Source organism: Equus quagga, chromosome 6, assembly GCF_021613505.1.
Source record: "Equus quagga isolate Etosha38 chromosome 6, UCLA_HA_Equagga_1.0, whole genome shotgun sequence".
In the NCBI taxonomy this organism is placed as follows: Eukaryota; Metazoa; Chordata; class Mammalia; order Perissodactyla; family Equidae; genus Equus; species Equus quagga.
Genome location: NC_060272.1, coordinates 14,126,844 through 14,142,149, shown reverse-complemented (window position 1 = coordinate 14,142,149; position 15,306 = coordinate 14,126,844). Strand labels below are relative to the sequence as shown.

The 15,306-nt window shown below is 35.4% G+C and overlaps 2 protein-coding genes across 2 annotated transcripts in view; one reads left to right on the top strand and one right to left on the bottom strand.

The window, feature by feature from the left end:
* The window catches only part of UBAC2 (UBA domain containing 2), a 161,553-nt gene that overhangs the window by 25,584 nt on the left and 120,663 nt on the right, over nt 1-15,306 (top strand). Inside the window, exons 3-4 of the mRNA XM_046664105.1 lie at nt 2,404-2,523; nt 3,061-3,170. Coding sequence (XP_046520061.1) covers nt 2,404-2,523; nt 3,061-3,170 — 230 coding nt within the window. The remainder of the gene's footprint in view (nt 1-2,403; nt 2,524-3,060; nt 3,171-15,306) is intronic.
* GPR18 (G protein-coupled receptor 18) lies at nt 8,795-12,527 on the bottom strand. Its single transcript, XM_046664106.1, has 2 exons — nt 12,343-12,527; nt 8,795-9,887 (listed from the first exon to the last, which is right to left on the bottom strand). The coding sequence occupies exon 2, from the start codon at nt 9,851-9,853 to the stop codon at nt 8,858-8,860; it is 996 nt and encodes a 331-aa protein (XP_046520062.1). The 5' UTR covers nt 9,854-9,887; nt 12,343-12,527; the 3' UTR covers nt 8,795-8,857.

The following is a 15,306-nucleotide window of genomic DNA, read 5'->3' as shown; positions in this document are numbered from 1 at the left end:
TAATAAGCAGTAGCGAGAGAAGGGCATTTTACTTCCTGAAGCAATGTGACCTTCAGACCCTTAGAAGTACTGTGTACGAGGCGTGGTTGGAGACTAAGGCAAGGTTGGATTGGATGAGGGCAGGAGGGGCAGCTGATGAAGAGCTTTATTGTGCAAGTTCAGAATCTCCCAGATTTGGGCAGTTAAGGTGGAGATCCTGCCTTTAGTGTTCTTCAGGGTGAAGTGCAGAAGCAGTGCTTCACTGAGTGCAAGCCAGCGATCGGTCTTCGTAGTAATACCCAGTGGTTTGTTCTTAGACCAGGTCTCAAGTTTCTGTGTCCTTGAACGTATTTACAAAATGCAAGTTATTTAAAGGTATAGTTTCTAGTTTTATTTGTTGTTAACTGGGAAAAAAACAACAGCAAAAGACATGGAGTTCTATAAACCCAATTTGTTATGTTTTAGTAATCATAGCATCTGAATTTCCTTAATCTCTCAGGTTTTCCTAGTGCCTCTCAGGACTTGGCCCTGAGTAGAGTACTTTTGTTAGAATGTTAAATGTGGGAGTAGAAGACGTGGAGCTGTCTTTCATGGTCTCTGCATCTGCTCTTCTGTAAAGATGACAGTCATCATCATCTTACATTTGTAAAGTCCTGGACAGTTTGCAAAGTGCCCTCATGTACACTGTCCCATTTAATCATATTGATGGTGGTAGATGCTGGCCTAAAGTTTCAAGGTGATTCTCACGCAGAGTCATGGAATTTCTGAGGGAGAAAAGAGATTTAGTTTGGAGAGGTCACTTGTGTTCCATATGTGTGCTCATGATGGTCATTGCCTACTCATCATGGTGCTCTCTCTCCTTCAACCCAGCTATGACCCTAACACAGATATGTAGGCAGCCACCCCCATTTCAGCTAGATTGGCAGGCAAAGTAAACTCTGGTGGCCATCCCTGAACTAGTCCAGTGCCCTCATATTTTAGAGTACACTAATGACAAAGACTGCCTGGTGTTTTGCCTGGAGTAGAGACAGATGTGAAATATTTTGACAGTTGGTAGAGTCCGTTTTCTCATTTGTATTCTTGTTATTAGTTCTGTTGGCCAGAGCACAGGTTGTATGACCTTACACAAGTAAAATACTTCCTCTCTGCCTCTTTTTCCTTAAGATAGAGTTAATATTACCAATGTTCATAGCCGCATTATTGACAATAGCCAAAAGGTGGAAATAGTCTAAATGTTCATTAATGGACAAATGGATTTTTAAAATGTGATGTACACATACAGTGAAATATTATTTAGCCATTAAAAGGAATGAAGTTCTAATGCATACTTCAACATGAACCTTGAAGACATTATGCTAAGTGAAATAAATAGGCCAGACACCAAAAGAACAAATATTGTCTGATTTTAATTCTATCAGTTACCTAGAATAGTCAAATGTCTAGAGGCATAAGGTAGAACAATGGTTACTAGGGGCTGAGGGGAGGGGAGAATGGGGAATTATTGTTTAATGGGTACAGAGTTTCTGTTTGGGATGACAGAGAAGTTCTGGAAATAGTGGTGATGGGTGTATGACATTGTGAATGTTCTTAATGACATTGAATTGTACACTTAAAAATAGTTACAATGATAAATTTTATTTTAAGTATATTCTACTAAAATAAAAACAATACAAAAAAAGATAGGGTTAATATTTGTTTTACTTATCTTATTAGGTAATTGTGAATGGGAAATAAGATCAGAGTGTTTTGCGTATGTCATTGGGATTATCTTTAAAAATCTGGAAAATATTTAAGAAGACTCAAATTAGGCCTTTGAGTAGGTCTTTCTTCTTTCTGTATTTCCTTATATGTTTTTCACCCAACCAGAAGTTGATTTAAATAAACTAAAAGTTAAATTATTTTAAAATTTCACACCTAGTAATATTTAGCAACAGTTGCCATGCATTGCCCTGTAAATAGTTGCTGTGAAGTAGATCAGTCATTAAAATTATACTCAGAAATGTACATTTTGGGGTTTATTCCTTTTTAATTACAACTTTGTTTTTAGTAGCATAAAAATAAACATCTGTTAGCATCTGTTAGCCTTTCATTCCAGCTCATGTATGTAATTTATTTTTGTCTTACTAGACACAATCTTAAAAGTTTTTACAGGATGTTTGCTGTTGTCTTAATGAGAATACGTTTTATTATAATAAAAGAAAAAATTTTACGTACCATTATAAGGAAGAAATTTTTTGTATGAGACAGTTTAGCTCATTTCTTAGCAAAAACATTTGTAGTTTTCCTTTTGTATGTGCAGCATTATTTTGCTTAAATTAGAGTATAAAAAATAAGCAGTATAAAGTAAATGTAATAAAGTTGCTAAGGAAGAGACCTGAACAAATCTTACTCTTATTTATTGTTCTTTTTTAAATCCCCATCTAGATTTGGAGGTTGATATGTGGAAGAATAATTTGCCTTGATTTAAAAGATACTTTCTGCAGTAGTCTGCTTATTTATAATTTTAGAATATTTGAAAGAAGATATGGAAGCAGAAAATTTGCAGTAAGTTTTATGTATTTATCCTTAGCTACTTAGCTTATAGAAAAAATGTTTTTGTTTTTTATTTTTAAATAGTTTTATTTTGTTAAGCTTGGTGTTATTATTAACAATTATCTTTTAATTACATGATCCTCTATCTAATTTGGAGCATAGACATTAACCAAAAAAAGATTTAAAATTTAAGCCACTAGCATAATAAAATAATAATGGTAATGATAATAAATAATATTAGGTGTAAGTGGGTAATAAAAATTTTAATTAGGATTTTGACTTTAATAACATTTTAATACTTATTTTGCTTAATAGTTTGTTACTTGTTAAGATATTTATAGTGTGATTTATTTTTTCTTTAACATATTTAGAAATTATGGCAGATAATGCATTTGACCAGTATGGTTTTACTGCCTCATTTTGAAAAGTCTGTTCTAATAAAAACAAACTTTAAAAAGTGTGTGTATAATCTGAGCTGGTTCTAATTAAATAAACGTTAGTTTATTTTTAAAAGACTCCTCTATAATGTTCTTCCTGTTTTATTTTTAGTCCTTTCTGCTGGGTTCCTGGGTTTTGTCAGCCTTGGTTGAATTCATCCTCGTTGAGGCTGTGCAGTATTCCTTTGGTATCGCTGCAGCCAGGAATTTGCCTTCTGGATTGTAAGTAGCTCTCAAAGATTAGCTTAATTTGTAACCACTTAAATCAGATTCAAAGCGTTATTGTACATGAAAGTCAGTAAAAGAATATTTTAAACTTTTAGGTATAGTAAAATTGTTTTTTTGTGTAAAAAAATATAATGTGCACTTATATTTTTATTATGTTCTTGAAACAGAATCTATTTTACACTCACTCTTTCAGCTTTGCAATCCCATATTTTAGAGAATTTTTAATGAATTTCCTGTTCTGGTCCTGAAGATAAAATTAATTTTGTATGTTTTTATAGTGAAATTTTGTCTGTGTAATTTGTGAACTAATTAAACACTAAAATACAAAATTTATTCAGATTAGGAAACAAATTTAATTTGCCTGAAGTTAAGCTTCTGAAGAATGATGTTTTTGAAAATTGGTGGTGTTGATATACTTCCACCAAAGATAAAGCAAGGTCAGTATGTAGGTTACAACTTTGTAGCCAACGCACGATGGCCAACCCAACCCCGAGTGTATGTGCTTTCGTATTGTGTTATGTTCTTTAAAAACAAAACAAAACAAAAAACATGTATTAGTTTATGAAATAACTAATCTAGGAGCAGAGTTGTTAGCATGTATAAATGACCTTAAAGCATCTCTGAATTAAGTATCTGAGACATTTTTTGAGAAATGAGATACTACGAAATAAAGATACCAGATATTTAAAATTCTCTGTGTACCAACTTCAGCCTTATTTTAATTTTAAATGCGTGTTTTGAGAACTGTTAGACTATAGTATGTATCTTGATTCAAATTCACCGTGGATCTCTATTTTTAAAATATAATTAGTGGTCTAATAGCTGTCACATTTACATTGTTAATATTTATGGTGCAGCTGCCCTTTATGGGATTTACTGAATTATGGTTGGCATGAGTGTCAACCTTTAGCTGTTTTAATCATGTGTGATTATAATAATGTTTGAATGGAGACAGGTAACATTCTGTATCATAATAATCATGCAGTTTTTGTTGAGTTCCATGGGTTGTAATTGTAATTAGACTGAGTAGTTTCGGTTGACTATTCTGCTATTGTGGAAAATAGTGTAGTCATCAGGAATGAGTCCATGTTGATTCTGAAAAGAAGCAGCATTGCTAAATCATTAATTTTTCCCAAACATTTCTCATCCAGACCAATTCTTTTTGGTTCTCTATAGGCCTGCTGAGTTATGGAAGGGTATTTGTGTGTCATGTGTGTTTGAGTTAGAATAAATGTTGGGGATGGGTAGTAACATAGCTTTTAATTCTTATTTATATTGTCTCCTTGTCTAATGACTTTTTTTTCCTATTGCATATGGAGTTGAATGACAGTTATTTCTTTATATGAATGACATTTATTTCTTTATAGAATCCTATTAACTGGTCCATATGAGGAGGATTGGTTCAGTTTTGAAGTTGTTGAGAATATTTTTTTAAGGCAAGAAGGCATTTATGTATTTAAATCTTAGTTTGTAGCAAGAGTTGTAAATCTGAGTAAATCTGAAAGTTATAGGCTACCCTTTGAAAGACAATATGAATGTTAATTCAACCATCACCTGAAAGAGAATAGAATTCTCTTTCCTTTTCAAATCATGAAATGTTACACTATGGCTTTTTAGAATCTTAAAGCTTTCTGAAACATAGACTTCTTGGAACATTAATCTTTACCTCAGTAAATAAACTTTGCATTTTGTAAATATATCTTTTATTTGATGGTAGCAAAGCTTCAGAAACTCAGGAGAGGAACTACTCTCTTTTTTTAGTCAACGTGCTGTGAAAATTTGCAGTGTTTTTCACATAACATCTTGTTGCCTTTTTCTTTCCCATCAATGCCAAATTTATCTGCACTATCTACAATTCTTCACTTCCTATATAATTCTCTCTCTCTTTTTTTTACCTCACAACTATTAAAACTTCTAACAGTCACCAATAACCGATTTCTAAAGCCAGTGGCTTATCATCTTATTTGACCTTTCAATAGCACATTGCATGCTTTTGACGTCCCATTATTTCATGAAATAACCTGCTCCCTTGCGTCCCAGTACACTACTTTCTCCTGGTCCTTTTTGATCTTATTTGCCATCTGCAGCTCCTTTCTCAAGCTTACCAAGTGCTTCCTCAGAGCTGTCTTATCCATTCTCATGACTTCAACTACAGTTAACATCTATTGTTGGTTCCCATGACTTTATTTCCAGTCCATATTACATCCCTGATCTTTCTAGAGTCATATTTCCTAGTGACTTCTAAGACTCAAAGGAAATTTATCATGTTCAGAAGCTCTCATCTGTTCTATACTCTCATCTCCTCCTCCTTCTGTACTCCTTATTTTAGTTAATGGCATTTGCCATCTACTCAGTCATCCAAGCTGGAAATTTTTCCCTTTTCTCATCATTGGAGTAGGGCACCAAGTCTTATTAATTTGAAGTCCTGTATAAATCATTTGTTCATCCCATCTTCTCCATTCCTGCTGTTATTATCTCAGTCTAAACTGTAATCTTTTCTTGCCAGATTTTTGCAGTATTCTGTAACTAGTCTATCAGCTTTAAAGCATTCCATGCAATGTTATCAGAAGTTATCTTCCTAAAATACAAGTTTGACCATGCCGATCTTCCTTTTAAAACCTTTAAATCCTCATTTTCTTCAGAATAAGAACTAAACTCCTCCAAGAGGGCATCAAGACAATCTGCAATAGAGGGAATGGCATAGGCTTTGCCATTAGGTAGACCAGATTTGAGATGCCAACTCTGCCACGTATACTTGCGTGTAATGTTGAGCAAGTTACTTCTCTCAAGTTTGATTTCCTGAGCTCAGTTTATTGACGACCCTCATATGTAAATTGAGGGTCATACTCTATATTTCACAGGGCAGTGGAGAGAATAATAAGCCCACTTATAGAAACATCCTAGCACTATTATCCGCACCCCTTCCCCCACCACATGTTGGTTTTCTTCTTTCCCTTCAAAGCCCTCATAATCTGACCCCAAATCCAGTGTTTGAAGCCACTCCCCAGTTGGTCATTCAGCTTTCTCAACATGCTATGTATTTGTATGCTCACGCCTATTAGGTGTTCTTTCTGCACCCTGTCACCTTTTGGCAGGATAATTTTCCTTTTTTGTGTATTCTAACAAATTTATTAAGATCCTTATTAGCATTTATTACATTGCATCGTCATTATCATTATCATTATCTGGGTCTTCTCTGCCACCCTCCTAGCTCTTTGAGAACTAGTTTTACTTTACGTGCTCATTGCCTTACATTGAGTAATGTTGAAGGGATAGCCTTGATTACAGTGTAGCCCCATAAGACTGTAAGGTAAGATCTTTGACTTTAGACTTGTTCATCTCTTTTTCTAGTGCTTTGCATAGAAGTTATACCTGGCATATGATAGATTCTCATAATTGTTATTTGAAATTCAGAGAATGTAACCATTAGGTTTTGAAAGTAAAGATAGCTCCGTTATTAAAAGCTGTGTATGCTAGGTGCTTCTAGTGAACCATGACTATCATACACCTGTCCTTATATAGCTATTATTTTTAATTGTTAGTATTTACATGTGGATGTTATATTGTTTCCCAGAATCAAACCCCTCCAGAATCAGTAGAATTTTGTTTTTACATATGATGTTAAAACATATCTGATTACAACACTAAATAAAATATTTTTTAATTAACTGTGTTTTAGATTATCTGTAGTTTTATTGTGAGAACCATGACATACATTTTCACTTTGTTGACTTTGTGTTGACAAAGTCTTTTGTTGTGTTTTGTCTTCTCAGATTAGATTCTTCTAAACAAGAACAGCCGTTGCAGAGAACCTACCATTTAATAAATTATGTAAGAGTAGATTAATCCGTATAGTTGAGAGTAGGCTATGATGTATATAGCAACCATAAGCCTACATATCAAATACAGGAATTATTTCCCTTGTTGTAGAAATTCGTTTAAAGATATTGATTAAAGTGTCTTGCTCGCTTGAGTATTCAAAGTGAAAATTTCAAGTAGTTTTCTATTTTTGAGAAACTACATCTCAGTACACCTTGACTCCTTTATCTTATGTAGCTCTGAGAATGTTTGCATTCTATAAGCTTGTCTGTGCTTTCTTTTTTTCTTTTTTGGTGAGGAAGATTGGCCATGAACTAACATTCATGGCCAATCTTCCTCTTTTTGCTTGAGGAAGATTGGCCCTGAGCTAACATCTGTGCCCATCCTGCTCTATTTTTTGTATGTGGGTTGCCGCCACAGCTGACAAGTGGTGTAGGTCCACACCTGGCATCTAAACCCATGAACCCAGGCCACTGACGTGGAGCTTGCTGAACTTCACCACTACAGCATGGGGCCAGCCTCTGAATTTGGTTTCTATTCCTGGTTCTTTAACTGAGCAAGTCAGATAACCTCTTTGGACCGCAGTTTTTTTATATTTAAAACAGAAGGATTAGACCAGAAAATCGTCCAAGGGATCTTCTCATACTAAAATGCTATTTGATGATTAGGCTTCTTTGTGTTTATCTTTTTTTTTTAAGAATATGAATTTATCCATATTAATGATAGAAATACATTTATAACCAAAGCATTTATTTGATTCTTAGTCCCATTAGGAGGTGATTATGTTAATAGCTATAAAAGTGATTTAGTAGAGATGAAGTTATGCTTTACTCATTTGTGTATTTCCATAATCTTTAGAATAATATGGGTTTATAGATTATGGTTAACTTCCTTTTCTTTTTAAGTAGAGAAGTTACTTGGTTTGTTACTTTATTAGGGGAAATTAAAGGAAATTAAGGCTGGGATAAGAATGCAAGGAACCTAAGTAGTGCTATTTATAATGTGACATATGGTCTGGGGAAAAATCCATCTCTTTTGTGCTGTGATGTCTAATCACATAAGAAGAGCAACTATTTACATTGGAGAAAGATATTTCACTGGGTAGTAGAAGCCTCATGTCATAAGAATAAGCTTACATTACTGGGCGGAAATAGGATCTTGGGTTAGGTATCCCGCATTGGTCTTAAGTCGAGTGTGGTGCTTAGTTGGCTCTCAGTGAGTGTTTGTTGAATGACTATAGCCTGTTTCCAAAAGAAAATGAATTGGGAGTAGAGGAGGGCTGATGGTGATGGCCTTTACAGGCCCCCTCAGGTGCTTGCTTCTGCTAATTTTGCTCTGTAGCAACTAACAGTGATGAGTTGAACATAGTTGTTTGTGTAGGATTCCTGGAAATTTGGTATTTATAACACAAAATATTGGATTGGGACCATCCATCTGAGTGTAAATTAAACCAAAGGGAGCTGCATCTAGATGGAAAATAATTCAATCAAGTTATTTCACACAGTAGGTGGATTTTTTTGCCTACTAACTTGATTGACATCGTTACTCACTTGTACATAGAGTTAAATCCAGAAAGTTAGATATGGTTTGAATATGAGACACAAAATGGATGTTTTTCTCCCAATAACTCATTAAATGTTTTATACGAGTTTTAAAAATAGAAATAATGAATTTATTAGAATACTTCAGAATATTTAGTTATGTTGCCACAATAGTAAGATCCCACAAAAGAGTTTTTAAAGTTTATTTTATTTTTTTCCAGGAGAGAAGGGACTTGATAATATCGTACAGAACACCCACTGACCCCAGGGTAGTTGGTAAAGTGAATTTAAAGAGATTGAAGACAAAAAACCTCTTATCGTTCATAACATTTCACTGTTTATGTTGCTTAGTGACCGTAAACTACCTGATCGGAAGCTTTTTCTGCGCACGCTCCTCAGGTAATTGCGGTATAGCATGACGCTAATGACTCGAGCCTGAAATTGTTTTGAAACAATGTAGTAGAGAATCACATCCAGACAGGTGCTGAGGTTCATGAGGAAGGTAGTAAAGGCTCCCCAGGGATTGTAACTGTTGTCGTCCCCTCCCAGCATCAGGAAAGCAAAACAGATGTGGAAAGGCATAAAGCAGACGAGCACCTGCACCATGAGTGTGATGATGATCCGTATAGACTTCTCCTTGACTTTTGGTTTCAGCTTGGACGTCCTACCATGAAGGAGACTATGAATAATGACCAAGTAACACCCAATCATGATGAACAGAGGAATCAAGAAAAAAAATATCAGTCGAGTGAAGTTCAACATGTTAATAGCTTTTAAGTGGATGATGTCAGAAATCTTCAGGCAGGTGGCAGGGGTGGAGCCTTTATCTGGGTCTTCATAGAGCAGGAGGAGGGGGATGGTGGTTGTCAGGGTCATTATCCAGACTCCTACACATGCTAGCACAGCTTTGCAGGTGTTTTTCAGTTCTTTGGCGTATTTTGGCTGTACAATGGCCATGTATCTGTCAGCACTAATAAAAGCAATAAGCCATAGCGCAATACTCGGATAAAACACCGTGAGAGCCCCAAGAATCTGGCAGAAGTATTCTCCAAATGGCCATTCACCTTTTGCGTAATAAAACATCCGAAAGGGTAAGCTCATTATAAATATTAAGTCCAGTAATGCCACGTTCATCATATAGATGGTTACAGTGGTTCTCTTCTTGGTGGTACAACTGAAAACCCATAAGGCAGTGACGTTAACAAATAATCCAATTATGAAGATGCAGCTGTAGAAGACGAGGGCTGCGATTTTGTATTCGTCTGGATGGGAGTCGTTAGAAGGGCCAAGTTGAACTTGATTGTGAGGGGTGGTCATCTTATAGCTTGTTGGTGACCATGACACTTAGAAACTGTAACATAGTTAAGTCAAATAGGAAGAATAAAACACTTTGTTTGAAAATAAATGTTTAACATTCTCACACTTGATATGTCAGTGGATTTTAGTATCGAGAGTATTTTATGTTGTAGAGTCAATATATGTGTCTTAGTATATATCAAGAAATACATTCCCTAGATATTATTACTAATATGTACTAATCTATTAAAATGGTCTGGTGTGTCATAATGCACTGGCAGATTTATTCATTTTCTCTGTTCCTGGCCACCTCTCTTCTTCCCTAAAGAATAACTTTTTCCTTATTTTTTTTCTGTAGCATAAAATTGGGTAGCAGTTATTCCTAAAATAAGCATTCTTTGATTGGGATTAATTGGGGAGAGGTCATTCTGAATTTTGAATCTTACGAAATATAGTTTGCCACTTTTTATCATCTTTATTCTGTTTAAATATTTTGTAACCCAGATTAGTAATGTCCAAATCATGAATTTTTCCTCATTAAATACAATCTTAATGTATAAAATATGTATTAGAAAACTAATAAAGGAACCATGTAATTGGTTAATTACTGGATATTCACAGTAATTCTCATTTGAGAGCAAGACCTTTTCCTTTTCACGGCTATATCCCCAGTGCCTATTCAGTGCATACTAGGTAGTCAGTAAGTAAATATTTGCTAAACTGATGGAGGAGCGAAGAAAGGAACCTTTGGTGAGCTGACCCACAGCAGCTCCTCTCTAGTTTGTCAATGAAGACTTACTCAGTTGGCTATTAAACCTGTTTTTTTTTTTAAGTGCAAACACTTCTTCATAGTATTATATGCTCTCTAAATTATCATAGGTCTAGAAACGGCAGTATCTTGTGCCATGGTCTACAGATCAAAAACTTGACTCTTTAAACAATAGATGAACTAGTTTTTAATGCACAGTTGGGAGTGCCTAATGCTGATTCTTCCAGAAGGTATTTACCAGTGTGCTGGCAGTGGATTTCACTGCTGCAGTAGTGCACAGAAAGTAACACCTTGAGAGTAAGATATTGCTAGTGTAGTAACTTTCATGCCCTCACTCTTGATACAGAAGCTTAAATATTATTGGTCAAATTCAATTTAAAAAAGGAATATCAAAGACAAGAGGTTATTAATAAGAAGTCACTCAGTAACTTTATGTGTATGCAGAAACTTACTCCCATCACCAAAAAAAAAAAAAAACAAATGTCTATTTCCAATGGAAAGGAGTTTAGTTGTGATTGTAAATATCATTGACCCTCCTTGTGTGAAACTTCCATCACCTACGATGCAACGCCAACAACAGTGATTTTTAAAATAGACTTGCTACAAAGAGATGGAACCTTGTGGCATCCCCTTTAAATATGGAGGAGTAAGAAAATTTCCTTCAAAAATGTCACCTTGCAGAGTGGACTAATTCAGTCCTGCGTCTCTCTTTAGTGAAAACTGTGGGGGAGATTAGCAGTCTGGTCAGTGGTATCGTGGGCTGTTGATAATTTAAAGTTAATTTGAGCAATTGCTGTGGACAAACGCAAGATAGGAATTTGTTTTTTCCCTCCCTCCCTTTCTTCTTTCTTTCCTTCCTAACTACAGCTAGTTTGCCAAATATTAAGGTTAAATATGAATTTTGCAATAGAATTCTATATATTTAAAAGCTTGTATTTTGAAATTTCCAAATATTGATGTGAGTAGAATATTGATTTCTATCAAATGAGAAAAATACTACATAGGAAAATTGAATCTCAGGATCATACAAATGAGAGTAATTTTGGAGGCTTGATTCTTATTTTTAATTTCAATGAATTTTTAAATAGTAGCAATTATAAATGAAATTTTGTATCCTTTTTTCTCTTTTAATATTGCATCTCTCCACCAATCCCCATCTCCGAATTTTGTCACATATGTTCCATACTTACAAACCATTTTTGAGTAAGTCTTTTTCTCCTCATTGGGCTCAAGCTGTTTTTTTCACCAACCTGGTATTCATTTGCTTAGGGTTGAAAAAAATATGCGTGATGCCTGTGATTTAAGGGCATCACCAGTGTAGGTTGTGCTCTGCATACACGGATGAATTTTTGGAAAAACATTGAAAAGTGATCAGCTTTCAAGTCAGTGTTTTAAAAGCTTTAGATTCCTTGATTATCTATAGTCTTTCTTTTCTTAAAAGCCTTTAAGTACATTTTGTGAAACAATGTAATTGAAACCAAGTGACAAGGACTTCTAAATATACTTATGATCTATCTTATCAACATTTTAAGTTGAAAAAAATTAATTTACTATTAATGTAAAACAGTATTGAAAATAAATGAAAAATCATGTTACTAATGCAAGATGACAGCATAACCCATTTTAAGGTCGTTCACTAACAGTTTCAGTAATGTGTTATAATAAAACAATGCTTTTGAAATTTAGTAAGTACAGCATTACGTCTGATAATCTGTGAGAAAATTAATTAAATGTTACTTACCTCCTGTCCGTCAGAAGACTGTAGTTGAGAGGAACATTTTGTGGTATACCCAGTTCTATAAAAGAGATATCTTTGAGTTGCTTGTGTTAAAATAGCTCTTTCTAGAAATGGTATATTTAAGAAATGCTATATTTCTTTTGTTTTAGTCTCTTCTGTTGCTTTAAAAAGTTGTTTCAAATGTTATACTTGGTACTAGGACTTGTTACTCGCTCGGCTGTAATTGCTGCTTTGTCTCTTTCAGGAAGTACTCTCTGAAATAAGGCTTTTTCAACTATGACTTTACCCTGGATGTGGTTTTTCTCTTTCACAAGTGATTTGTTTATGAAGTCATGCTTAGCATAAGCTTCCCTTGAAATGATGGCGTATATTTAAGAGAATCATACAAAAAGAGAAAATGTCTTCAATTTGTTTACTTTGATGTTTAAAGTCTGCATCATCTTTTGGAAGAGAATGAGATTTGATGTTGACCAGAATGGGATCCATAGCGTAGCTTCTTCACTTTCTAAGCTGTGTAACTTTATCTAATTGCTTAACTACTCTGGGCCTTTGTTCCTACTTAGTTTCAATACAGTTAAAATAGAGACAATACCCACCTGATAGAATTATGAGACCAGAAGAATCCTAAGTGCTTAATATAGTACCTGGCAGTCAGTAGATACTCTTAAGCAGAGTTAACCCTTTACTACAAGGTTCCTAAAATCATAGAATATCCACTTTTTACTGTTAAAACATTTCTAAATGGTTAAAATTGGGGTCCTCAGTTATTTGCTTCTGCTTTGCATATACATTTACCCACTTTGGTTTGCTTTGTTTTATAAGTCCCCAATGATTCTTAGCCCTTTTCTTTCATGTGAAAGTCTAGAAATAATTCCCTTTGCATACACATCCCTGCAAATTGCTAAGAAAGACTCTGGAAGTCTTTAGTGGAATAATTTACATGTTAGGGGTATTTTAACCTAAGGAGGGAAATGAAAGCAACGGAACGGGAAGTGAGCAACCCCAATCATTGCCTGCCTGGTTATGTTAAATTTTTTACTTTCTCTTTTCTAAAAAGAAAATATCATCTCATTTACTTGTCCTGAAATTTTAATTATCTTTACACTTGGTTATGCGTGATTTGACAACTTTTAGATGGTACATAAACTTAACTATTTGTTTTGAGTGTAAGACAGTTTGAGGGCCCGTGCTCTTTTTCTCAAACTGTAGTGAGTCTGTGACTTACAAAAGTTATTCAAGTCCTTGCCTTTGGCGATTGAGTCCTCTTGATGTTGGTAACCTGCCAGAGTAATGGGTTTTAGAAGTGCTGGCAACAACCAAGGCAACTATGTCTTGTGTAGATGAGGGTCGAGGGGCCAGCGACTTGCTGAAGAACTCAGAGACCACCAGGCCCAGCTGCTCCAGGTACTGAGTTCACTGCCCTCCCATTTCTGCCCTCGTTGCTGCGATAAGTCCTCGTTATAAGATGAGTACATTGATACCTTCACTAGCCATGATTTATTCATTGCTGAATTACATTAATCAGTTTTTTATATATGGAGTTATGTTTTATATGCAGTGTAGGAGTTAGATATTTCAGCTGGAGCTAGGAACCTCTTACCTGCAGATCCAATCTCTTCATTAATTTCGGATAGCCTGTGACAAATGTTCTAAAATTAAGTATTGACTAGTGTTCCCCGTGCTGCTAAAAGCAACAGAGACAGCAATGGCATATATCTCACTAAGACTTGAGTCCTTTCTCCTGTGCAAGGAGATTCTTTTCTCTGATTTGCTAACCTCTCAGAGAAAGGTGATGGCGGTAAGTTGTAATCCCCATAGGCAAAGCGCAGGAGTGGATCTGCTCTCACTCAGGTCCCACCTTGCTGTCTTTTTTAACCATATGGGACCTTCTGCGTTTGCTCCTCCTTGCCTTTCACATGCTGTGCCACCAACCTGTAACATTCCTTACCATTGCACTCCCGTCTCTTGGCGTGGCCAGCTGCTATTCATCCTTAAAGTTTTAGTTTAAATCCTGCCTTTTCCAGGAAGTTTCCTCTCACCTGTGAAGCTGGGTAAGCCCTATAAGGTTCCTTATTACTGGGTACTTATCCCTGGAGTGGCACATGTTTGTGTTCTTATTGCATATCCACTTGCCTTTTATCCTCTACTAAATCAAGGTCCTTGAGGCTTGGCATGTGTTGTATGTGTATGCTTATAATAGGTGTTTAATAAATAGAGGTGGAATGTGTAACTGAAAAAGTAGGTGAAGAAATGGAGAGTTGAGGGAGTCGTGGATGAATCACTGAGCCTGGTGTCAGCATCAGGGACATTTTGACCAGCTTGTGTGAGGGGAACCTGCCAATGACAAGGCAGCTGTGGAGACTCAGGCAAGGGCCAGGGGGCAGTGACCCTCCTGTGCTCCTCTCCATGACCCCTGCGGCACTTTACATCATTCCGGTGTTCCTGGCCCTTCACAATAATTTTATGTTGGAAAAGAATTAACAGTGAAAAAAAATTCCCCCAAACCATTTGGTAGCAAGTAAACAATGGATCAAGAATTAAACTTTTATGGTGCCTAGTTTGCTTCTTTAATGCTTAAACCTAATGGATTTTTTTATTCAAATAAAAGAACTTATCTCATTTGGGGACCATTCATGCAGCTTTAATTTCCTAACTTGTTTTGGAATATGAGTGAAAGAGAAATTTTTCACCTCGCGAAAGAGGGATTTCACATATTCCCGGGGCTACAGAGTTCCCTTTGCTTTATGAAGTCATCTATTTTAGCTCCATTTTGGGATTCTCATTTAAATGTGAAAAGTCCTAAGTAATTTTTATTTTAGCACTTGAGCCCACTTTTTGAGTGAATATAGTTTAGTTAAGCCAATTTTATAATTATTAGAAAGGATGTAGTTAATAGATTACACAGTAAATCACATTATAAAACATGCTCCTGTATTAGAGATTTGTCTATGCCACAGATAAAATTAT